Source organism: Agrilus planipennis, unplaced genomic scaffold, assembly GCF_000699045.2.
Source record: "Agrilus planipennis isolate EAB-ADULT unplaced genomic scaffold, Apla_2.0 scaffold30, whole genome shotgun sequence".
Lineage (NCBI taxonomy): Eukaryota > Metazoa > Arthropoda > Insecta > Coleoptera > Buprestidae > Agrilus > Agrilus planipennis.
Genome location: NW_020438923.1, coordinates 1,417,518 through 1,444,012, shown reverse-complemented (window position 1 = coordinate 1,444,012; position 26,495 = coordinate 1,417,518). Strand labels below are relative to the sequence as shown.

Sequence of the window (26,495 nt, the reverse complement as noted above, 5' to 3'; positions counted from 1 at the left end):
TGGTCAAAGAAAATGAATTTCCGCGTTCGGAAAATTAACTATGAAAGTCACAGGTTTATAAAGTTGAATATTTTCCCCAATATTAGAGATTTTCCAAAATCATTTTCCATAGGACCCAGGATTCTCTTGTTGTTTTTCTTTTTTCTTTGGAAAGCCCAGCAAATACTACCATCAGTTCTCAGAGCGTATATCTGTAATATGAGTTGCATAAATTCTTCGTCTACTTGGTTGGGGCCCCCGTTTCACGAGGAAGGCTGCCTCTAGCCGTGGGCATTCGAAGAAAAGTTGCTGCTTGCTGCTTGTTTGCTGGTCTTTAGAAAGGCGAAGAATAGGTAGAATATTCGTCGGTTGTAGTAAGCACCGCTAACTTTAGAGACCCGTCTAAAGGTGGGTCGACGTTGAAGCAGGTGCGGTATACTCTAACGTCACCCAGCACATTCGTTTTTCTTTTCCAATACTTACACATACTAATAGAATCCTAGTTGGCGTCCGTGCAATCCGTTTCTTTTTTTTTTGTTTCATTATCTTTTGTTTTTGCGATTTGTGAAAAAAAGAAGGGATACCATTCAAGTGCGCCTGAACTGACTGGAAGTGTTGTTATTGTGCAGCAATATGGGAAGCAACTGTCGGGGATGAACAGGGTGGATTTTCGAGTCCTGGATTCGTAATATTGATGTTCGAAGGTGTGAAATGCCCTGGATTAGTTTCAGACGTATCGTTTCAGGCAATAAGTAAGTTTGAGTATTGTTTTGTTTCATTTAAATTGCTGACCTCGATCGAAACGGCTCCTCTTGAAGATGTAACGTTTCTTGAAGGCTTCGCTTAATAATATCCATTACCTACAATATTTAATGTATGTTCTAAAAGATTGGTTTACATAATCGACCGTTTTCATTCATCAACCTTGATATTTTATCAACCGCGTTTTTCGTTAAAATTGGTCGCCGAAATTAGGCCAACTTTTTTAACAGGTAGATACGCCTACTTTTGTGTGAAAATTTTTAAAAGTAACAGATGCAAAGTAATTAATCTTAAAGAGGAAATTTTAAGAGAAAGGCTTTTAAAAATATATGTATACGGGTATTAAACCTAATGTAATATGTAACTGCATTCTTAAATAAAGGTGAAGCTGGTGACCTCGTTTGTCTTTTGTTCAACGCAAGCAAAATGTTGCAACGGTCAGATCAATTCCTTCTTTAAAAACGATATTTTCAAAATCAGTGTCTATCGCTGTTTCCGACTTATTACAGAACATGGGTTATAAAAACAGGCACACAAAACCCTGGCCCACAACCACTTACTTGTACCTGTCCTTTCGCGATATGTATAAAGGGAAAATAGGGTAATTGGGAAGCACCTTTGTCTAAAAGGATCCTTTTTAAGTAAAATACAAAGTATTAAAAAAATTAACATCAGGTTTGTTTTTTATGAAATTGTTTTATCGTTTCTATTGGGGTGATTCTCGAAGTTTATGGGGCAATGGTAGTATGGGATGATTGGGAACAAAAATGGTTTAAGTAGATGTAGAAGTTGGTTGTATAAAATTAAAGTATTGATTCTTATTCAAATAAAGATTTTTCCGAAAAATCTATTCTGTGTTATTTTTGTTATCTATTAATGCATCTTACATTTTCTGTAATAAGTATAAATAGGTAGTCAATTTTACTTGATAAATAAATTGTTGTATGCAAAATGACGTTATTAAATTCCAATTCCACACATCTAACATATTACCGTTGCTTTGCGTTCAATCCAGGAAGTGTTTTAATAAATAACTTCTTAATTCGTATACCAAGTAATATAAAGTTGCTTGAACTTGATTTCTACTAATTTGTAATTTAAACCATTTCGATGGATTAACGAAAGACTTTAAAATCGTATATTATGCTAAAGTATTTCTAATACATAAGTTATCCACGACTAGATTAATACCACTAATTCTTTCATTAATATATAAAATAGAAATATTGTAAATATCTTCGTGTTTTTTTGCATTTCAATTCCCTTACTTGCTTTAGCATAGGTCTACTTTTAATACGTGACTCTTTTTAGGATTTAAGTGGGAATTTAGCGTTATTAACAGTACTCTGATGTTTAATTGCTTGTTACATGGCTTAGGTTTACCTACCTGTATACATATATGCCAACTACATATACACCGCATAATATTGTTTAACATTATCTCAGTGTAATCGACACTAATATTGAACATTCTGCAAAAGGAAGCACTATCAAGGCATATTTAAATGAATAATACATACGCATAGCAAAGTTTGCTAACAAGCCTGGGCGATTTGACCCGTACTCATCATATATTCAACTCTACACCTATTAATATGCACAGTCAGGTGTTTCTACTTCGATAAACAAAAGCAACCCTACAGGATCTGAAAACAAATGAAAAATAAAAGTACGATTGCCAAAAAACTGTTTATATTCCGTCAATCTAGAAACCATTGTGATGAATATTGATAACATTAATGACAAACCTATTTCGGTTTTCGTTTGTTTTCAATATCAAGGGCGTCAGTACGTTACTTCCGGAGCCTTGGGCTTATTGTATCAAAAAGAAAGACAGAGGGCAAGCTTTTTGAGTATCTTTATCTTCTATGCTCTCTCTCTCTCTCTCGTGGTCCTAATTATGGAAATCCTTGGCTAGGTTGTAGGGAACCCTGGATTCTACCACGGCTACTATACACGTCATAACGCTTCTGGTTCTCATTATTAAGCATTTTAAGTTAAAAAATGTGACTACAGAGACCACTGTTTACTTCTTTAGCATCATTAATTTTTGCAGTCACTAAATCAGACCAAAGATAACAGACGTAGGTTGATCGTATGTCTATCCTATAATATGTACCAAGTGCATAATATGTGCTCCTTTATCTGACGATGACGATCTATCTAGACAAGCGTCTTTTTCTAACAGTATTCTGTTACATCCAAGACGTGAAAACTACGCGTTCTACAGCGTAAGATGACCCGCTGCAAACAGGTCAGAGAACCAGTTGAATAAGTTGTCTCATCTAATACCAAGACTATTCAACAAGTTGGAGCACTTATCATTCATTGTTACGAAAACATTGAATAAACAAAATCGAATGTTTAAGGTCGTCGAGATACAAAAACTGTCACTTTTTTAATTTCGTCCATGTACGAAGCAGATTGCCTCTCGACGAAAGAATTCTTGTTAGAAGGTGTGCCAGAACGATTTCACTAATTTGTGAATTTGTTTACTTATTTATAACTGCCTACGTCGCTGGGAAAAAGAATTTATCCAGATCGATTTGGATTTCTCTTTGATTAGGCAGTTATTAATATTGTTGTAATACCAACGGCTGATACACAAAAAAAAGCTCTTTACTACGTTATGAAAGCAGATTGTTGTGCAATTAAGTTAGATTTTTACAAATTAAAAATTGAAACGAAACAATACAAAGCATTGATAAATTGTTTTCGCTGTAGTAGGTATTTGCCTTAAATATAAAACGTTGGATTGCCTAAAAAATAACGATGATGATATTATTTGTTGCTTTATCGGTTTGATTTTCTTTTGGAAATTTGCTTTCAAGCTATCTCATAAAAGTTACAATAGCCTTTAAAGTATAAGCAGGACGTTTACTTATATCCTTTTTAGCTCATAAAGGAAGTTCGGATTGTGATACAGATCAGTTAATCTTATAGATAGATAATTAACACTTAGCTAACCATGTGGAAACTGATTGAAATTCCACATTAAACTGTAAATATCCCCTAGACCAGCTCAGTTTTTTTTGTTTCTGTTCTAACAAAGCAAGTAACAAATCACTTACAATCTAGGCAAATGTTTTAATGGTTCTAATGGTCTGATTTAAACTTAGCATTTTATACTTTCGTTGTCTCCATGCACTGTTTATGTGGATCACGTTCAATCTGTTTATTATTCATTTACCACCTACTGATTCCGACAAATGAATCGAGAACAAAGTTGTTCTACTGACTAAAAGAAAAAGTATCTGTCGCCAGTGGGAGAAGCTGGAATACGAGCAATATCTTTAAATAGATAAACAGGACTTCCATCACACCTTCATTTTTCTACCCTTTCTAATATCTCTATAACACTACATCATAAACGTTCTAACTTTTACAACGTTAAGTTTAACAGCTGGCAACTGTTTAAGACAAAAGATATCGTTTGCTTTTTATTAAAAACCTACGATCGCTTCGACTGCTCTCATTTGTTTGTAGCAGTTGTTTATACTATAGATATCTATTAGGTATCTAGTTTAAGAAGTTTTTTCTTCTTAGCACTTGTTGAACGTAGACCGCAAGTTCGTATTAGAAAAAATTGTATCGATCGGTCATGCAACAAAAAAGAAACTAAATGAATGAAAAACCACTAAAGTCAGCGTGATTTCGTCACTCCAAATTAATTCTAATCGAATTATGTAACGCTAGCAGTAATAGTTGTATAAAGTCGACTATGCACACTTATCAGGAGGAAATTAACACCTTTGTATTGATGAGCCAGCCACGTGTATCTAGTAGAATAATTTTTTAGAAAGTTGCCGAATTCTTGTGTAGAATGTGAACTAACTATACGAATATGGAATGTTGTGTTTATATTATGCATTTAACTAATTAGGGAATTTTTGTTTGCGAACAACCCGATAACTTAATTATTTTTTAATTGAAACAATGAATCGTAACAACGAAGGTCGATTGTTTTAAACCAAATTCATTCTTACACTTAACTACGATTAGATAGAACGAAACTTTTACTTTTCTTTTATTGAGTTAGCGGCGGTGGAAAATTTTAATTAACAATTGAGTTCTAAAGGTAATTAAAAAACCATTCATCACTTTTACCGCCCAATTAGAACTTTTGAAAATAAGAACGCGCTACATTTACCACAATAATTTTCGCGTTTTTTAATAATAAATAATTTACCACAAAGTGATTCCAATATGGCTATTTATATGTGCAACAATGTTTCATATATAAACACATAATCACAACTTTCTCTGATTATTATTAAATTACACTTTCTTGTATAAGATAAGGAATATTAATTATTTTATTGTAAGAGTCGTTAAAAAGACTTATTCAGGAAGTTGTTGGGTACGGAAATAAATGCTGGTAATATTATCTTACTGATACAGAACAATTAATTTATAATTAAGTCTTAAGCCAACAGAAATCTTAATGCTACTTTCATCTTGTAATATAACCAGAGCATTGTGTAAGAAAATTATTGAATTTCTTCCCCAGTTGAAGAAAAATAGGAAGGAAAACCTTCTTAAACTCTTTTTGAATTATTAAGTAAAGTAAAATATGAATCAATAACTTGACTTAAAATTGTTTATTAATATATTTAATTAATTAAGCACTTATTATTTTACAGATTGCCTAAATATTTTGTTTTTGATGATACTTCTATTATTTATTAATATTTATTGTAAATGTATACAGTAGCAATTGTGTTTGTAAAGTTGATGATGTTGTTTTTATAAACCCGCCGATTAGGTCAGAAATATGCGAAGATGGCCTTCACATTTCACTATTGTTAAAACAATTCTGAGTTCGCAGTTTGCGAAGAAGTTTGTAGAACTGGTCGGCGCTGTCGGTTGGTTGCAAAATTTGAAAACTTTTCAAATAGAAAAAGCGCGTGCTAGGCAACATTTTGCGGTTGTTAGAAAACGTTCCTTAATCTAATAATTATTAAAATCGCGACACGATCACGTAATTTTAACAATTTGTTCATATTTTCCAACAACAAACAATAATCATAGATATGGCAGCTCCTATAATAAATAAATAGTTGAAGTTCGCTGTTATTGTAGGTAACAGTTGAACAACTGAGAAATGTCTATACAACAAGCTACCATCACTTGTCTTATTATTGGCTCATAGTAGGCGTGAAATCTTTCTTAGGATCGTGAAAATTGAAAGAATTAATTTCCAAATTAAAAAACAAAATAGATTAACTTCTACCATCTTATTATTACAGTGTCTAACTGTATTTTTTAAGCATAACTAATGTAATATTGTACTTTGCGGTCTGTGGAATCAACTAATTCAATACTGAAGTAAGAAATCTATTTCTTTGTAGATTGTATCTTCCTTCGTCTGTTCGCAATTAATCGAAATTTTACAGTAATTACCTAATTAGAAACATAATTTGGACGGATTAATAAGACACACAAGAAAGTTTTGTGTAATTTTTAGGAAATGTACATAATTTGAATTTTGGAATATGCAAAATGTTTTAAATTACTTTTTAATCTAGGTATTTGTTTATTTACTTATTTACAAGCTTTTAACCGTAGTTTCGCTCCCGTTGATACCCTAAATACGAAAATACAATAATTAAATTAAAGTCTCTAATTTTCTTTGTTAAACATCCATTATTTATTTATGGAATTTATAACAACTAAGACAAAAAATATTAATATGTGCAAAGTTTATTGAAATACAAGCTTTCTTCTGTTTTTGCAGATCATCTCAATGGCGACCAAGTTAATTATAACGTGTTTTCTTCTTCTATATGGACAATTGTATTCGGTACATGCAGGTGAGACATTCATTATTATTTAATTGTAAATGTGTAACACACAATTTTTTAATCTTAGCATAATTTTCTAAATTTTTATTCTTTCTTGTGCTTATATAAATTAGAAGAAACAAAAACACCCTTTATATTTGTGCTGTAGAATAATAATTGAATAGCGATTCGGACGGGGTAACTGTAATATTATCGTTTGCGCGGGACAGCGCATGTAATCTTTCCTTTTGTAATTCTTTGAACTGTACGAACTGATACGTTATCACCAAGTAAGACATTGCACCTCCACAAATCTAAAAATTGAACGCAAATTTTTCAGTAACTGTCAATAATATTTTCAATAAATTGCTTACGTAAAGTAGTAACGAAAAGTCAACTTTGAACAGTTTACATGCCATCAATTTTAATTTGTTGTTATCCAAATGCATTGTGGACAAAATCATCTGAAAAATATTTAGTTCTTAAGTATTGTACTTATTTTATTATAAAATACCAGTGCCAAAGCAATTTTGTAGAATGAAATTAAGAGAAATAAAGTCAGAAATTATATATTAACGTGAAAATTCATTTCCAATTATGTATCCACTACAAACTACCTCAAGTTAATAAGGAAAAATTTTTGTTGCTGTTATTATACCACTGCCGGGAATCGAACCATGGACCTTTGGCATTACGCACCGCTCTGATCGCTAAGCTGAGTCCAAAGGTCTGGGGTTCGATTCCCGGCGGTGGCAACAAAAATTTTCATTCATTATCTTTTGCTAGTTTGTAATGGATAGAGAATTGGAAATGAATTTTCACATTAATATTTCATATTAACTATTATTAAACATTACAAATGTCAGAAATTAAATTAGTAGTTACCATTTTAATGGATTCTGTATCATCAATTCGTAACTGAATTCCGTGAAGTAGACGAATGGTGTAATTAGCCTAAGAAATTAAAATATTAACCAAGTCACCAAATATGATGAAAATACGGCATAGTGTCACTTACTTCACTGCACAATTCGTTAACATGATGACAAATAATTGCCAAAAATTCAACCACAAAAATGATTGCACATATCCAATTCAACGCTACAATAACTTCTTCAGAACTTCCCTCAAAGATTATGATGATAACCTTGATGCCGTTCGAAATAAAAATTGAAAGCGCATTTAACGAAACGCATAACAGTTGAACAGAGAATGCAGCGTTTGTTACTTCGGCTACATGTCTTAGCCTTTCGTGTTGGTCCAGCAACAGCTTCAAAGATCGAATGAAAAGATGTCTGTTAATGGGATACTTTTCGACGCGTTCAGATTCTTCAATTTTATCTTTAACTATCTGATTAATGATCTGAAAATATATCACAGTAAATATTTTAATTTCAACTCATAAATCCACTCGTCTTTCGTATGTGATCTTGGTTTTAGTCTTAGTCTTGATCTCGCTAGTATAAAGACTGCAAGACCAAGACTAATTTTGCTCATCAATAGAACGAATGATTTTCTTTACCTTAAATCTGGATCGAATACAGTAACACATTACTGCAAATTCGACCGATTGAACTGTTTCGAGCATCACCGTAAAAATATATCTTGCAATGAAATAACAAATATGTCTTTCTTTCTCAATAAGATACGACACAATTCCCAATCCTAGCAAAGATACAACTGTTGTAATAATAAGTTTCTCGCAGAGTGATTTTATTTTTCTGTTGGCTTTCAATACTTTTGCTGTTTGGTCAGTTGTTAAGAAAACTTCATCAGCTTGGTCCAGGAGTTGTAAGCTTTCGATTTTTTTGCCTGTGAAAATCTGGCTGCAGATAATCGATATGGGTTTAGTGAAAAAGGGCCCCTTCTCTAAATAGTACGCGAATCTAAAGGAATTTCTTCTGGCATAGTAATTTTTCAGATAAAATACGTCTTGCCCAAAAAATAAGAACCCAGAAAGATAAACCGTTGCATACAACAATAATAAAAAAGATCTTTTAAATTCTCCCGTTGAGTTTTGATAATAGTGACTTGCTGCCGATAGCTTTAAACACCATTGTAGAGAGGACAACGTCTTGTAAATATTAGCAGGTCGGGGCTTTTCTTTTCTGTAAAACCACAAAAAAGAGTAACATTTAATTTCTCTTTCTTAGTATCTAGAATCTACTTACTTTTCTGTTAAAGTTTGTTTAGCGTCAGTCATGTTGCAAATTGTTTTAGCAAGTAATACGAAATAAAATTATCACCTCGTTTTATACCAGATGTATAATAAATAGAGGTAAAATAATCAATGCATTTTAATTTTGTAGATTGCACTATTGCAATTCAATTTGATTAAACGACAGCTAAATAAATAAAACCGTTAAATAAACGACATTGTCAACTAATTATCACGCTTTAGCTTGTTCTGTTTGCTATGGAAATTACATTTTTTACAAATGTTTCCGATTTTATGCTCATTAATAAATAATTCACTCACCATCGAGTAAAGAGTAGGTCATATTCAATTTATCAATAAATAATTTATTGAGAGTGGTGCATTGTTGTTGTCAATATTTTTTTTTTGTATTTTAGGACCATGCGAGGTAGAAAATAAGGCTACGAATATCATTGTGGACATTGAAGAGAGCAGGGGTTTATGTAGGTTTTTTTTTTAATGAATAATAAATAATAGATTGACATTAATGATAATTCTTGGTAAAATTGTAGCGATTGACCAGGAAACGAATCCCGTGGAATTACCGGTATCGGGCGAACCTAATGTTGACATGTTCCTTGATCTGGTTTTTCCAAAAGGAAATCCCCTGTTTTACCTCGACGGAAAAAAATTAAAACTGCTCGCTCCTCTCGATCGAGACAGGGATTCTTTATCACACATTGTCTTCCAATTGACATGCACTATCAAAGCGACGCACAAAAAGAGAACGATACCTGTTATTGTACGCGTTTTCGATATTAACGATAATGCTCCAGAATTTGTAAACACCCCGTATGAAACTAGCATTTCAGAGGTGAGAGAACATAATCAAAATTGCTTTACGTAATTGTAGCAGCGATAGAAATTGCGGTTCGTTTTACAATTTCGGCACCATTTTCAGTTGACACCAATAGGCACAACGATCTTTCAAAATGTTCTGGCGAAAGACAAGGACACGGGAGCGAATGCCTTGGTGGAGTACTCGATAGTCCCGGGCACCGCTTCTGGCCTAGTTTACGAACAGAACATCGGCCAGAACAGAGTAGCCACTGCTGATGGTTATGGGGTTTTTGCCATTAACTTGCCACATCAAGGAAAAGTAACGGTTAACCGGACGTTAGACTTTGAAAAAACGCAGCGTTACTATGTTACGATTGTTGCCACGGTAAGCCATCTGTTACGACACAATTTCTTTATAAATCCCATTATGGTTCGTGTTCAAACAGGATAAGCCAAAAAATCCGGACGAAAGACTGACTTCCACTACCACACTGATAGTAAATATCAATGACGACGACGATCAGAATCCGTCGTTTATTTATAAGGGATGCATGGTCCTGGATGGGGCTTGCATCAACCCGGAATATCACGCCACTGTAAGTCGTTTCTTCTAATTCTTCTGAGCTTCTCTAACACCTATTTTTATCAAAGGTTTCAAGTGGCGTCCTCCATGGCGTTCTGGACATCGCCCCGGAGAAGATCCAAGCCGTTGACATGGACACCTTGAACTACCCAGTAACTTACAGTTTTGTAAGCGGTACCCCGGATACGTATGCCGACTATTTTCGAATAGATCCGGATGTAGGAACGGTACATCAGATGAAATCTGTCGATAGCAACACTGCCAAAAATTTTGAGATAATCATCAAGGTACATCAGCAAAATCTCATTGTCGCTTACCTCTCAGTACTCGTTATGTTACAGGCCCAAGAAAAATCGGAAGCCAAAAGATCTACCACTGCCAAATTATTCATCGATGTGACCCCAGTTGATGCTAATCCTCCAGAAATCTTCGTCTCTTCTTCCGAAGGCTTCGTCGATGAAAATTCTCCCGTAGGAACGATTGTACTGGATGCCCAAAAGAATCCAATTGAGTTCACTGTAGTTGACAAAGATTTGGTACGTACCTATTCTTACCAATAGAAGAATAAAACGACTTCAGTCTTCTTCTAAATCTTTTTAGGGTCCAAACGAACCAAAGCCAGAATATATCTTCGAATTGACGACTCCATACTTCATTATAGACAAAAAGGGATACCTCATTGTTAATGACAACAATTTGGACAGAGATCCTCCAAGTCCAGGAAAATTTAGGTTCCAAGTGGTAGTCAAGGAAAAGCTTGGGGTTGCTGCAAGCGCCCCAACGTCTGTCACAGTTGCATTGAACGATGTCAACGACAATCCCCCTATTCTTCCTTCATACCCCCCCGTAACGGTACCAGCAGGAGATGGCAGAAGAACGGTCATGACCATCAAGGCAACCGACAAGGACGAGGGCAAAAATGCGGAAATCAGATACTCGATATACCACATTTCTAACAATGGTAATGGAAAATTCATCATAAACCCTACAACGGGGGTTCTGGAAACAAACGAAAAATTGAACGCTGGTGAACAATACAGTTTGACAATACAAGCAATGGATTCCGGAGGTCTTTACAGTCAAACGATAGTGGAAGTCACTGTAACACCGGGACCAAATACTCAGAGTCCTGTTTTCGAGCAATCAGTTTACGACATTGAGATTAGCGAGGGAGCTACAATTAATTCTACAGTAGCTACAGTCGTGGTAAGTGATCGGTGAATTGAAATAATCAACTGTTCCAAAAAATCAATTATTTTTAGGCGATTGATGCAGAGAACGATCCTGTATCATATTCCATTATATCGGGCAATGACTTAAGGCAATTCGCAATTGGAAGCAGGAGTGGGATAATCACAGTAATCCGAAAACTGGACAGGGAAGATCTCACCCGATACCGTCTAGTAATTTCTTCAACGAATACTTATTTTGAAATCGTTTCACTAAATTCATCGTTTTAGATAATCAAAGCCGAAGATGATGGTAAACTTTTCAGCACAGCTACAGTGAACATCAAAGTCACAGATGTGAATGATAAAAATCCAGAATTCGTAGGAGATCCTTACACGTTCTCTGTAAAGGAGGGACTCAACAAGACATCCGTGGGTTTCGTTCTTGCAACAGATGCAGACGAGGGCATCAACGCCTTGGTCACTTATTCAATCCCTGCCAATCTGCCCTTCGACATCGATTCCGAAACTGGAGAAATCACCACCAACAGGGCTTTGGATTATGAGAAACGCCAGGTAAACGACGCATTCCGATAAATAATCCGAAATCCGTTAATATTTTATCAAATTTCAGAACTACCAATTCGTAGTGACCGCAAAAGATGGGGCACCAGATCCTCGAATTGCCACAGCAACCGTCGTAATCAATGTCATAGACGTTGAAGATGAACTGCCAATCTTCGATAATCCTGTTTATGAAGCTACAGTTCCAGAAAATACGCCAGACTATTTCGTAACCGATGTCATGGTATACTTTTGTTATTTCTCCTATACATGCACATTATTATTTTTCTGTTTCCGAATCTGTTCCAGGCTAGAGACCCGGATACAGTGAAGAAAGTTACATACGTAATCCATCAAGGGTCCACAGATCTGTTTAGGATCAACGAAAACACAGGGGCAATATTCACAACCCGAGGCCTCGATTACGAAAAGGAAAGCCAACACGTTCTGATCATTGGGACTTTGGAGAATATGCTGAACACAGAAGGAAGTACAACTAAAGTCATTGTCAAGGTGGAGGTAAGAAGATAATCCCTTATTATGTGTTGTAGTTTTCTTTATCTTGTGCTTGTTTCATCCAGGACCGTAACGACATTCCTCCAGTGTTTACTACACTTCCTCATCCGATAACTTTGGACGATGACGTATCAATTGGCACTTCGGTAACGCATTTGGTAGCCGCGGATTCCGATGGGACTTCCCCGAACAACAAGGTAAATTAATGGTATCAAAAGAAACAAAATTCATTTCTTTTTCAGGGTTAAACCGAATTATCCATTCCAGGTGCGGTACGAGGTAATCGGGAGAGGAAAATCAACCAAATATTTCCAGATCGATCCAGACACGGGAATTTTGAAAGTTATCAACGATCTCAGAAAGGAAGTTGACACAGAATATCAGGTAAATGTCAAAATTGTGACTTAATCGCTTTCCAGAATCCTATCCACTTACATGAAGATCCTTGTAGTACTTCATTGCAGCGGTCGTTGAAAGAAATGGTCAATTTAAAGGATTTCGTGCTCACTATTGAATTTTCATTACTCATTACGACACCAGTTGTTAGAGATTGGGATTCTCCAAAGTTTGACACCTTGGAGGTCCTGAAAATCTAAGACGTAGCTACAATAAAATTAATCTTTTTTTAAGGTGGACGTAAGGGCATACGATTTGGGGGAACCCCAGCTCTCTTCGGTCATCACAGTGGACGTCTATATACAGCACGTGGCCACTGTGGCACCTGAAGTAGGCCTAAGATTCACCGATACGTCGTACAGTGCCCAAGTGCAAGAAAATTCAACAACAGGCTTACTGATAAAAACGCTAACCATCGTAAACAGTAAAGCTCATGGTACTAACATACCATTGAAATGCGTTATCACCGATGGAAATCAAAATGGTGAGTGTTTCATATACTTGAGTCTCTATCTATCAAAATTGATCAATTGTTTCCCATTTGTTTCAAGGACTGTTTAAAGTGAACGTCACGGATGACAGGAATTGCGCGTTATATTTGAACGGGTCCTTGGATTTCGAAACGGAGGAAACGTACCATCTGGTCGTCGAACTCATGTCCATCCAGGGTTTCCTCAACCACGACTTCAAAATCACCAAAATCACCATCAACGTTGCCGACGTGAACGATAACATTCCTTACTTTATATATCCCTCAGGATCAGCAACTGATAAGTATTATGCAGCCATTACCAAAACCACCCCTGTTGCTTCCACAGTTGTCCAAATAAAGGTAAGATTGTTATTTATACATGTATATTTATAGCAATCTATTAAGCAAGAATCATTGACTTTTTATGTTTTACGCGCCTACTTACGTTACAAGTATGCAGTCTCTAACATACTTATATTCAACTGAGAAATGCATTCACGATTGGTGTGTCCCAACAACTGAATGTTTCGCGACTATTGTTTGTTTTCTGAGAAACAAAGTCGTAGGCAGCTTTTGTCATCAAAAAAATTCAATTGCAAGTACGACTTCGGAACACGCACTTGTTTTTGTTGTTGCAGATACTGTTTTTGTATCGTTTTATTTTGTATGTGCGATTGTATTTTGTTATCGCCTCGTTTGTTAAACGAATACTAGAACCTTTGGAACGGTTTTGTTACGCAGGTATTAAAGTTGATAGTTGACAAATTGTTTCCATGGGTATTGGTGGATATTAGATTTTACGCAATTTAATGTGTTTTGGAGTGCCGGAGTGTGCCGAAAATTGGATATGAGGCAATCAAAATTTGTTCTTAAGGAATAAATTAAATATGAGCATCAAACAAAAACAGTTGCTGGTGTTATAAGTGACGTGATTTTTTATTAATTCATATTTTATTACAGTGTAGCTGTAAATTCTTGTAGTATACGTAGTGCGTTCAGAAAATATTGCAGCTTATTATATTAAGAGGTACCTAATTTTTTTAGGCCGACGACAAAGACAATGGAAAGTTCGGTAAAATAAAATACGACTTGACAGGAAATTACAGTGACGCCTTTTTCTCGATCGATCACAATTCGGGCGTAGTGAAAACGAAGAAAGGTTTCGACGGCGATCTTCCATTAGAGCAAACGTTCTATCTGATCGCCTCAGCCAGGGATAATCCGAACAGCACGGTGGATTATCACATGGTCAAAACGCCATTGATCGTGAATTTAATTACCGACGAAAATCGAATTGTTCTCGTGATCGGGGACGCGAAACCCGACGCGGTCGCCACCAAACTCGAAACGTTGCAACGGGTCATCCAGGACCAAACTGATCTTATTGTTGGAATCGAAAAGGTCACTCAGAGAGAGTTCATCAACGAAAACGGCACCTTAGAAGTCGACCCTACAGCCACAGATGTCTGGTTTTATCTAATCGATCCCGAAACTGATAGCATCCTAGAAGCAAATCATTCGATCGTAAAAAGGTACGTTTTTCAAACAAAAAATGCGAATTTAAAACCGTAAAACATATGAATTTATTATGAACTTTGTTTTTATATACAGACCCCGTATTTTGTATGCAACTACGCTGATTGAATTTTAATTATTTGTTAACCGTAATCGTTCACTTACGTTAATATGTAAGCCACAGAGAGACATAAAATATTATTAAGTACTTTATGATACTTAGTCACACGTTGTTGTTTTTGTTGCAACTGTTTATCGAGACGTTGTGTTTTGTTTCGATCTTCGTTTTTCCTTTTCGAGTGTTTTTTGTTAATTTCAGAGCAATTTTCGATAAACAAGCGATGGACAACATAACTTTCGACGTGTCCGGTCAGATCAAGCACACGGCTTTGGAAATACACACGCCGTTAGAAATTCCGAAAAAAGCCAAACCTACGGCGATAGCGTCGTTAAACGGAGAGGTATTTCCATATGCCCTGATAGTGATTGCATGTATAATCTTCGTCTTTGGAATAATTGGAATTATCTACATAACAGTGTCTTGGTCACGGTGAGACTTATTTAAGCGTTTCTTTTGTTCGAGATGGGAAATTAATTTTGTAATTTAGGTACAAGTCGTATAAAAGTCAACTGCAGCGGGCATACTCGGCACCCTCCAGCCCCGTACGTTACGACACTGTGTACGTCGAACCCAACCTGAAAGAATACGAAACCCAGGTTCTACAAATGTGCGTCCCGATCGATGATAATGACGATTACAACGATTTACATTTAGATTTTAGTAAAAAAAGTCACGTCTTCAACCTGGACAACGTGACTTACATCAGTAAAGAAAATAATCTCAATAAATGTAAATATTTTGTTTGTTTCTTGGTGATTTTCGGTGGTTTCAACTGTTTGTTTTATAGCATCAAGCCAGCGCAGTCCGATGGGGAGCGAGTCAACTGCGAGAGCTTCCAGTGTCGGCGAGCATGATCCGGGGAAATCCGGGAATCATATGTACGATGGGTAAGGACTTTTTGTTTTCCGTCATATCTCGTATTTATCTATAATAACACGCGAACGCGAATGAAAACAAAAGAAACTGATTTGTGATAAACATTTGAATGTCGTTTTTGTTTTCTTTTTTTATTGTAGAAGTTTAGACGATGAGGAAATGAGTACTAGTCCCTCTAACGAAAACGTAATGTTTCGGGAAAAGAAAAAATATTCTCACTTAGGTTATTTATGCAACGATCAGTCGATAGAGACAACGACGGAATTGTAAAAATGCAACAAATTAATGTTGTTTTTTATTTATTTTAGATAGATTTATANATTACTGTTCGCAAATAGTTAAGGATGTGGGTTGTTCTAGTTTTAGGGAAATGCGAAGTTTAGCTCAGGATAGGAAAGAGTGGAGGTACGTGTCCAACCAGTCTTAGGACTGATGACCTTATGATGATGATGATACCTTGGCTGTCGAAACGCGTTTTAGGTTTCTAAGTGTTCATTAACTTACTGTAATTACTGTACTTACTCAATTACATTTTGTGTTTGTACAGTTATCAAAATTACATTCAATAAAACAATATTAATCCTTACCACTGTTTAAAATATTCACTGCACTTTATAGTACACTGTATTACTTAAAACTAAATGTAACTTGAATAACATGGTATTCTGCCTTGTTTTTCACAAGATGTGATAAGCTTTTCGAGCGCATGTCAATTGCACCGCTTAAAGGTTGTTCCAAAAAGCTTTTGCAATAATCCTATGCTAACTGAAAGATGTTTTTTAACAACAGTTAGTAAAAAAGAAAACACTTAAGTTATATTTTATCAACTTGTGAATTAACCTCAACATATACGTGTAGATATATATAGTTAACGAAGACTTTTTAGTAGACCTATTTTTATGAATTCGTAGGACGAAAATTGGGCTCCATGAATAGCTTCATTATTTTTTCGGTCTATGTCCACACCCTGAAGCTCCATTCTAAATATTGAATTAAGAATTTTTGAAATCGGAAAAGTAACTGTTACCTGTGAATGTGGAGATTATCTCCTTTATCTAAACTTACAGACTTTATCCCTTCATAATATTAATAATTTTAGACAAATTTTTTGGGAAAATGTTTAAGTGTTTTAATGATATTTTCTGTACAAATATAGTACAAAAATTTAATTCTTTACAGCTTTTGTTTAGGTGTTTAACTGATGCGATTAATGCATTTGGTTTTAACGTTCGGGTGTAATTTACATTTGTCCACTGCCTTTCTCTATTCTTCAAGTTCATCTCAGTGACAATTGTTTCTAACAAACACATCATCTACTCTGGCTTTTGTGGCCACAGACCGTTCCGATTGGATAGCAAACGCGAGTAAAGAAGTGTTATATGTTTACTTAGAACTAGCAAAAAATGTGATGTTTGTTCGTCTCAGGCATGGATATGCATATTATTCACATTCAACCGTTTAAATTTAAGCTAGTTTTGCAAAATTTATTGTAGATACATTTTGTTGATTCTAATAAAATATGAACAACAATTAGTTAAATCTGCAATTACATATGTGATAACAATATATGTTAAAGAGTTCAAGAAAAGCTAATAACTTTTGAATGTAGTAATCGCTAAGTATACAATAATTTAGCTTCTAGTTTTAAGACTTAAAAGGTAAAACAGTTTAGTTCAATATTCCTTGTGATGCTGACAGTATTCCGTGACATTCGATGTCACGCAATCGGTTTTGAATTGTTTTGAAATCGATTTACTATCTTGTCGGAAAATTTATACGTTGATGTGCCTACACAGGGCTTTCAAACAGATGAAAAATTGTAAGCGCAATTTTCACGTATATATAAAAAAACATTTAGAAATAGAACAAAATATACTGTTAGACAATAAAAAACATATCTAGAATAGAAAAATTATTACATTTACTTACCGCTGTTTTCAAAGTTGGACGATAAGAATCTTTAAAATGCATGAACTTCTTTCAATGATTTTAGCTGGTGTCTCAAGTAGTAGTATCATGTTCTTTGCTGTACCTAAGGGATGACCGTATTTAGACTTTTTTTAAGTCTTAAACAAATATTAATTGACGCCAAGAAATCACAGTCGACACATCATCTGGAGTCACTAAACACCACACTATATAGCGTTCCCGGCTTCAACCCCCAAGTCCGTTTAATTCTTTTCGCTTTTCTTACATTACCATTGTTATTAATAGAAGCATTTTAGAGGTATGCTTCTTTTGGATTTTCGTCGCAAAATACTAGCTGTATAGTGTGGTGGTGGTTCAACTTCCAGCAGAAGTGCCGTCATGGGATGCCGTGATGAGCCCGCACAGCCTACCCTGATGCACGCCTATTTGCGTGCTGCACGGACATTGCGTTTTGATCTTCTGGCACGCAAATGACATCGCCAGCGAGACTTCGATTCCGCTTTTTGTCCCCATGTGACCGATCACCACCTGTCACCAACAGTACTCGGTGATTAATTAGGATCATTGTACTTACCTAACTAGTAAATTCTTGACATCAACCTGTTGCACTTTTGAACAATCCCAACAATCCCAGAAACAATCACACGACCTAATAAAACAACCCCAATAGAAGACAAAGTGTAACGGATGGTTGGGTTTTGTAAAAATTTTCTCCAAATCCTTGTTTTTTTTTTGACGTCGAAACATAACATAACATATGTAATTATTCTTAACCGAAAAAAGTATCAGTTTACGTAATTAGAAAACTTTAATATAATACGATAAAAGCCCTAATAACACCAATTTCCATGAAACGTTCGTGCCAGGTCAATTTTGTGGTCTGCGGTTTCTTTTGTCCTCGGCCAATTTCTCGTACTGGTTCTAATTGTAACAAACAAAAAAAAAAAAAGAAGGAGAAAATTAGCGTATTGGGGATCTCGTTCTTCCTCCTGTTTGTATCGGATCTTTGAGGCCTATTCCGCTGAAATAACAGGGGCGTTTTGACGACCCGTGACAGCTAAATGAACCCAAACATCCGATAACCGACCCGCAAGCTTCGGAAAATTATAATATACGTACGAATAATAATTGTACGGTACCAATTCACCGTCAGGCCTAATGAAAGGGAAAAAATGGACTTTTACAGAAAAAGATTAAAAGATTAAAACAGAAACGTGTTTCTGGAAAAAAATACGTTTTCTATTATTATTAGAGATATGGTCAAAGAAAATGAATTTCCGCGTTCGGAAAATTAACTATGAAAGTCACAGGTTTATAAAGTTGAATATTTTCCCCAATATTAGAGATTTTCCAAAATCATTTTCCATAGGACCCAGGATTCTCTTGTTGTTTTTCTTTTTTCTTTGGAAAGCCCAGCAAATACTACCATCAGTTCTCAGAGCGTATATCTGTAATATGAGTTGCATAAATTCTTCGTCTACTTGGTTGGGGCCCCCGTTTCACGAGGAAGGCTGCCTCTAGCCGTGGGCATTCGAAGAAAAGTTGCTGCTTGCTGCTTGTTTGCTGGTCTTTAGAAAGGCGAAGAATAGGTAGAATATTCGTCGGTTGTAGTAAGCACCGCTAACTTTAGAGACCCGTCTAAAGGTGGGTCGACGTTGAAGCAGGTGCGGTATACTCTAACGTCACCCAGCACATTCGTTTTTCTTTTCCAATACTTACACATACTAATAGAATCCTAGTTGGCGTCCGTGCAATCCGTTTCTTTTTTTTTTGTTTCATTATCTTTTGTTTTTGCGATTTGTGAAAAAAAGAAGGGATACCATTCAAGTGCGCCTGAACTGACTGGAAGTGTTGTTATTGTGCAGCAATATGGGAAGCAACTGTCGGGGATGAACAGGGTGGATTTTCGAGTCCTGGATTCGTAATATTGATGTTCGAAGGTGTGAAATGCCCTGGATTAGTTTCAGACGTATCGTTTCAGGCAATAAGTAAGTTTGAGTATTGTTTTGTTTCATTTAAATTGCTGACCTCGATCGAAACGGCTCCTCTTGAAGATGTAACGTTTCTTGAAGGCTTCGCTTAATAATATCCATTACCTACAATATTTAATGTATGTTCTAAAAGATTGGTTTACATAATCGACCGTTTTCATTCATCAACCTTGATATTTTATCAACCGCGTTTTTCGTTAAAATTGGTCGCCGAAATTAGGCCAACTTTTTTAACAGGTAGATACGCCTACTTTTGTGTGAAAATTTTTAAAAGTAACAGATGCAAAGTAATTAATCTTAAAGAGGAAATTTTAAGAGAAAGGCTTTTAAAAATATATGTATACGGGTATTAAACCTAATGTAATATGTAACTGCATTCTTAAATAAAGGTGAAGCTGGTGACCTCGTTTGTCTTTTGTTCAACGCAAGCAAAATGTTGCAACGGTCAGATCAATTCCTTCTTTAAAAACGATATTTTCAAAATCAGTGTCTATCGCTGTTTCCGACTTATTACAGAACATGGGTTATAAAAACAGGCACACAAAACCCTGGCCCACAACCACTTACTTGTACCTGTCCTTTCGCGATATGTATAAAGGGAAAATAGGGTAATTGGGAAGCACCTTTGTCTAAAAGGATCCTTTTTAAGTAAAATACAAAGTATTAAAAAAATTAACATCAGGTTTGTTTTTTATGAAATTGTTTTATCGTTTCTATTGGGGTGATTCTCGAAGTTTATGGGGCAATGGTAGTATGGGATGATTGGGAACAAAAATGGTTTAAGTAGATGTAGAAGTTGGTTGTATAAAATTAAAGTATTGATTCTTATTCAAATAAAGATTTTTCCGAAAAATCTATTCTGTGTTATTTTTGTTATCTATTAATGCATCTTACATTTTCTGTAATAAGTATAAATAGGTAGTCAATTTTACTTGATAAATAAATTGTTGTATGCAAAATGACGTTATTAAATTCCAATTCCACACATCTAACATATTACCGTTGCTTTGCGTTCAATCCAGGAAGTGTTTTAATAAATAACTTCTTAATTCGTATACCAAGTAATATAAAGTTGCTTGAACTTGATTTCTACTAATTTGTAATTTAAACCATTTCGATGGATTAACGAAAGACTTTAAAATCGTATATTATGCTAAAGTATTTCTAATACATAAGTTATCCACGACTAGATTAATACCACTAATTCTTTCATTAATATATAAAATAGAAATATTGTAAATATCTTCGTGTTTTTTTGCATTTCAATTCCCTTACTTGCTTTAGCATAGGTCTACTTTTAATACGTGACTCTTTTTAGGATTTAAGTGGGAATTTAGCGTTATTAACAGTACTCTGATGTTTAATTGCTTGTTACATGGCTTAGGTTTACCTACCTGTATACATATATGCCAACTACATATACACCGCATAATATTGTTTAACATTATCTCAGTGTAATCGACACTAATATTGAACATTCTGCAAAAGGAAGCACTATCAAGGCATATTTAAATGAATAATACATACGCATAGCAAAGTTTGCTAACAAGCCTGGGCGATTTGACCCGTACTCATCATATATTCAACTCTACACCTATTAATATGCACAGTCAGGTGTTTCTACTTCGATAAACAAAAGCAACCCTACAGGATCTGAAAACAAATGAAAAATAAAAGTACGATTGCCAAAAAACTGTTTATATTCCGTCAATCTAGAAACCATTGTGATGAATATTGATAACATTAATGACAAACCTATTTCGGTTTTCGTTTGTTTTCAATATCAAGGGCGTCAGTACGTTACTTCCGGAGCCTTGGGCTTATTGTATCAAAAAGAAAGACAGAGGGCAAGCTTTTTGAGTATCTTTATCTTCTATGCTCTCTCTCTCTCTCTCGTGGTCCTAATTATGGAAATCCTTGGCTAGGTTGTAGGGAACCCTGGATTCTACCACGGCTACTATACACGTCATAACGCTTCTGGTTCTCATTATTAAGCATTTTAAGTTAAAAAATGTGACTACAGAGACCACTGTTTACTTCTTTAGCATCATTAATTTTTGCAGTCACTAAATCAGACCAAAGATAACAGACGTAGGTTGATCGTATGTCTATCCTATAATATGTACCAAGTGCATAATATGTGCTCCTTTATCTGACGATGACGATCTATCTAGACAAGCGTCTTTTTCTAACAGTATTCTGTTACATCCAAGACGTGAAAANAAAAAACTTGCGCACTGATATTTAGAAATATTTTTATTTTTTAAATTATACATTAAGTATTTATTCATTTATTTATATATATGTACATATATACATGCAACACACTGCGCCGCATTTACTCTCTGTGTTTTTCTTTTACATAAAACGATCGTACTAATCTTAAATTACTACTTTATGTAGAAACATTTAAATCGGTAAAAATAAATAACAAATGAAGTTCGTGTTTTGTTCTCAAGTTCAAAAAAAGAAAAGCAAACGGTCTTATTATTGTTAGCCTAGCCCTGTTGCAGGTGCTGTAATTTTTGATCGATAAACAAATTCGAACAGAATGTTTCCTAGAATTTCCCAAAATTCGAGACCAATATAATTGCACTCGTCCCCGTTTAATGGCAAATAGAAAGATCTTATTTGTATTATTGTATACGTATCTAGTCGATGTGTGACAAACCAGCAAATTAAACTGTTATTTCGTTGTTTGGGAATTCCTGTAACAATGGCTTACTTATTTATACTAGCTATTCTAAAGACTTTCTTCTTTTTCTATTTATTAAACTTCGAAGCTATCACGTATAACGAGTTCAATAATTGCAGGGCCCGAGTGTCTTCGTTTTCGTCTGTTAGATTTTCATCGACGAACTTCCGAAACACATTATCATCTCCACGCTGTGGATTAGTGTCTGTTATCTGTTCCGTAGTACTTCCGATCTCATTAGCAGAATAACCTTCGCCGTTATCATTTTCCTTATTATTGCATCGATCTACCAACAAAAGTACTAATCGTTTTGCCAACGGGTTCGATTCAATCTCTTTCATCCTATTTCTAAATTCATCCTCGGTTAAATTCAGTTTGTCCAGTATGAGCCTGACCCTTTCCCTTTCGTTTGTTGTGTTCTTCATTATATTCATTAAAACCTTGTTTAGTCTATTGTTGACACCATCGGCTTCGGTGTAGAGAGACTCGGCATTTTCCAAAACGGTTTTTGTCGACGTTTCTCTTTCTGTAGCTTCATCAGTAGCAGCAACTGACTCGGTAGTCCCCGAAATTCCGGACGTCGTAAGAATGTTAACAGTTAAAGGATCTAAAGCCAAAGCAGACTGCAAAAGTTTGGTGACATCCGAGGACGCAGTCCAGTGGTTGTTGGGCAGACCGTCTGCTGTCGTCCAAAACGAAGTGGATCTTGAACCTTCTTGGCCGAAACTGGTCGTTTCAACTCTTTCAGTTGTATACGAACCAAAATTAGTTTGAAAAGACTCGGTTGAAGTTGAAGATTTCGATACGCCGTAGGCCAGAATGAAACTCGCTGTTGGTCTAGGTCTAAATGTAATCGCAGGTTCAGGTTTTTCTGTGTACGTAGTGACGCCTTTGTCAAAAAGTGTTGATTTTTGCTCGTGCTGTTTTTCTGGAACAAGTGAATTACCATTTTGTGAAACAAACGACTGGCTATCAGCTGTTTGAAGGTTTTCTCCGTTTTGATCGATTGAATTGTCAGAATCGCTATTGGAGTCATACGCTATGACGAAACCTAGCGTTGGTTCTGGTTTCTCCGACGTCACAACATGGGAATTGTAGGTTGAAGGTTCTGTCGTAATTTTTGGAATTCCAATTGTCGAACCGATGGTACTTTCTGTCGTGGTACTTTGGGAATTACCAGGTGGAGATTTAACGGAAAGATCAGAGTCAGAGAAGTTCAAAACTTCTTCGTCTTCCGGATTCGTTTCAGTTCTCCCTTCGACGGGTGGCTCTGTAGGACGTACTCCCTGTAGGGTTTTCCTAAAGTTCTCCGGGTCGTCTAGATACGAAGACAAAGCGGAAGTGAACAACCTGGCGAGTTCACGTACCGACGTATTTTGTGGTGGATAATTTGCATCTTCGTCCTCGACAGTGGAAGAAGCAACAGTAGTAGTTCCCGGTTCCTTGGTACTTGCCTCGACTGCAGGTGTTTGAGTTTGGTCTTTGAAGAGACTTTCGTATCCAACTCTGGTTGCTTCGGTCAAAAGCATGTCGACCACAGTCCGTTCCTCCGTAGCTGTGAGATTCAAATTCATAAAATCGTCCTCCGGGTGCGAATGGTTAATGTCGGCAGCATTGGCAAAGTATAGAGCCAAAGAATGTAAAGTGCTTGGGCTTACAGACGGAGGAACAACTAAATCTGGCCTATTGGTTGCAAACCTTGCTTCTTCGTCCTTGTTTAAACGTTCTTCAGCAATTTTGATTAAAGAATTGATAACATCTTTCATATTTTCGTCTGTAACTTCAGGTGGTGGGTTGTTGGTGGTGGAATAAGGCGTCGGAACCGTGGATAGTGTGAAGTCAAGGATGCTGTTGCTTTCTTCATCTGGGGGTAATTTATTACTGGGATTGTTTATTCTGTTTTCAATTGTTGAGAAGTCACTTTTAGTTGCAGTAGATAGAGTAAATCCTCTTGGGAATGCCGTCGTGTAGACGACTCCGTTTACTTCCCGAGCAAAATTATTGGGATTGGGGGTACTTTGTTGATGCGAAGATTCGGTTGTTCCGAAATAGTCAAAACCAATTCGTGGGCTTCCGCTTGGTCCCGAATCCAGTTTCGTTTGAGTCGAATCTGTGGAGTCCGATGGAGATAAAGTGTTTGATACTAGGCTGGATAAGTCTGGAAGAGTGGTACTTAAATTGTCGGACGTGAAAGTACTACAATTTTTTTCAGTTGAAGGATTTAAAGTTGTAGACGGGTCATAATTCCTATCTGTAGTACTTCTGGAGTGTGCGTGGAAAGGTATGACGGAGATTGAGTTGACATTGAAGTCTAAACTGGGAGTCTCGGTTTCCTGTTGTGATTTGTCGCTCTTTTCATCCCTTTCAGCATGGGCCTGGAAGGATCGTGGCGATTGAGTAGTTGTTTTCAAAAATATAAGTTTGCTTTCGGTTGTAGATATTTCAGATGTGTTAACTTGTATGTCTTCCTCTTTGGCGATTTTTCGTTGAATATCTGTAGTCACCACAGCCACCGAATCGACATTAAATCCACTCGGAACGTCGTATTCACTAATTGTTGTAGCGTCTGGATCATTCAAGCCACTTCCTTCTGCAGTTGTTTTATCTTCATCTTTAACTGAAGTAGTTTTTTGTACGGGGTCACGCGGGACGATTGAAGGCGATTGGGTTACTGTGGTGTCGAGGTGAAGAACAGGAACAGTTGATAGTGTTTCTGGACCTAACGATGTCCCGTAAAAAGATTTCTCGGGAAGCTTGCTGTAACTTTTACCGTAGACTTTGGGGTCTTGAATGTCCGAGTACGATTTTCTGTGGTTTGGATATGGATTTTCTGTAGTAGGTTTCGAAGAGGAAGATATCGAGTTGAAGCGGCTTCTTACGAATGATCCACTTTCTTCGGGGATTTGGGTTTCTTCATAAGAAACGCTCACTGGGGTGCGCGATGTCGATTGGAACCCATTACGTTGAAAACCAGAAACTTTGGTCTCGATGTTGGATCCATCAGAAGAAACTTTGTTTATGTTTTTGCCAGTCTTCCTAGCACTAGAACCTTGTTGGGAATCGCTCTTGTAAACCGTTGGTCCGCGGCTTGTACTTCCTCGGTTTTCTTGGAACTGATTAGTCGGAGGTGGTTTCGGACTCGTATTGAAGCTGTTTCTTCTCGACGAAGAGGTTCGCTGATGCCCAAAAGTTTCTCTAGATTGAGCAGTGGTTGAGGATCTTTGAGTCTGGGTGACTACTGTAGGCCTGGAGGTTCCTGTAACTCGCCTAGATTCTTTACGTCTTAGTGTATCCAACTGGAACTGTTCTGCACTGTCCTGGTACAATGTTGGCGCTACGGAGCAATTCACTTTGAACCACCATTCGCAAATGAGTTCTGACTGTTGGAATATGGTGCCATTCGGACAAAGGAAGGACACCTTAGCTCCATTGTTGCAGATGTGGAAAACCTGTAGGACAATCATGACGTTTGTTCAGAAATTAATGATTAATTTGTTTCAGTACTTGACATCCGGTTTCTGTGTCAGCGTAGTATCCACTGTCCATCTCCGTGCAGCTGAAAGTTGTGCGGGGGATGTACGAAAGGGTTGGAAAGTCCACCCCTGGTTGTCCATCAACTCCTATTAACAAAAAGAGAAACAAACGACTAAAATATTGTTCAAAATTCTTGCCCATGTAGTAAATGTCACCTTGATAGTACACCGGGGCAGCAACATCTTCTTCAGCTTCTGTACTTAATTCCTCGAAGGACTCTCTACGTAATTTTCGGCCATGTACTTCCTGTAAATTAAGAAACTATTTTTATCTGTATACGTGATGGTAATGGTTTAAAATATACGTACTAATCCTTTCTGAGCCAGCAAAAGGAATAGGAATACAGTTAAACCTAAAAAAATAAGACATTAGATATATATGATCTCTTTAAAGTTAAAAAATGATAAGGCTGCCATTAAAAATCCTCACTGAACCATTTTGGTTAATTTAACATGAAATTTCATTAATTTATTTTGGCCAAACATGAAATCTTTGAAATTGAATTAATAATTAATAAATAAATTAGAACAGCGAAAAAATTAAGTGTCTTATATACTAAAGGCTAATTTTTATAATTATTTCGTGTCAAAAGCTCTTGATGTCATACTATTATTTATATTATCTGGCGAGTTC

The 26,495-nt window shown here is 36.1% G+C and overlaps 3 protein-coding genes across 6 annotated transcripts in view; 1 reads left to right on the top strand and 2 right to left on the bottom strand.

Moving 5' to 3' along the window:
* Positions 1-312: 312 nt before the first annotated feature.
* LOC108732354 (cadherin-99C) lies at positions 313-16,029 on the top strand. Its single transcript, XM_018463114.2, has 22 exons — positions 313-731; positions 6,479-6,554; positions 9,099-9,164; positions 9,234-9,535; positions 9,623-9,886; positions 9,948-10,097; positions 10,153-10,371; positions 10,426-10,620; positions 10,685-11,290; positions 11,347-11,487; positions 11,545-11,829; positions 11,888-12,061; positions 12,127-12,336; positions 12,399-12,530; positions 12,601-12,717; positions 12,964-13,213; positions 13,281-13,561; positions 14,246-14,733; positions 15,036-15,266; positions 15,325-15,566; positions 15,625-15,724; positions 15,854-16,029. The coding sequence occupies exons 2-22, from the start codon at positions 6,488-6,490 to the stop codon at positions 15,981-15,983; spliced, it is 4,650 nt and encodes a 1,549-aa protein (XP_018318616.1). The 5' UTR covers positions 313-731; positions 6,479-6,487; the 3' UTR covers positions 15,984-16,029.
* Positions 6,595-14,124, bottom strand: LOC108732356. Of its 3 annotated transcripts, none has more exons than XM_018463117.2 (6): positions 13,647-14,124; positions 8,047-8,632; positions 7,543-7,887; positions 7,410-7,478; positions 6,899-6,988; positions 6,595-6,838 (listed from the first exon to the last, which is right to left on the bottom strand). In XM_018463117.2, the coding sequence occupies exons 1-6, from the start codon at positions 13,694-13,696 to the stop codon at positions 6,677-6,679; spliced, it is 1,302 nt and encodes a 433-aa protein (XP_018318619.1). In that variant the 5' UTR covers positions 13,697-14,124; the 3' UTR covers positions 6,595-6,676. The 3 variants fall into 3 exon arrangements, with proteins under 3 accessions (XP_018318619.1, XP_018318620.1, XP_018318621.1); XM_018463118.2 differs by lacking the exon at positions 13,647-14,124 and adding an exon at positions 8,696-9,092; XM_018463119.2 differs by lacking the exon at positions 13,647-14,124 and having other exon boundaries at positions 8,047-9,092.
* A 5,872-nt stretch (positions 16,030-21,901) lies between the features above and the next one.
* LOC108732368 (mucin-3A-like) overlaps positions 21,902-26,495 on the bottom strand; it is a 31,866-nt gene continuing 27,272 nt past the window's right edge. Inside the window, exons 3-6 of one of the 2 annotated variants that reach the window (XM_018463133.2) lie at positions 26,171-26,214; positions 26,018-26,108; positions 25,833-25,948; positions 21,903-25,777 (exon numbers count right to left, since the gene is read on the bottom strand). In XM_018463133.2, coding sequence (XP_018318635.1) covers positions 22,397-25,777; positions 25,833-25,948; positions 26,018-26,108; positions 26,171-26,214 — 3,632 coding nt within the window. In that variant the 3' untranslated portion in view covers positions 21,903-22,396. Of the gene's footprint in view, positions 25,778-25,832; positions 26,109-26,170; positions 26,215-26,495 lie in introns of both variants that reach the window. The other variant, XM_018463132.2, reaches the window with a different exon arrangement.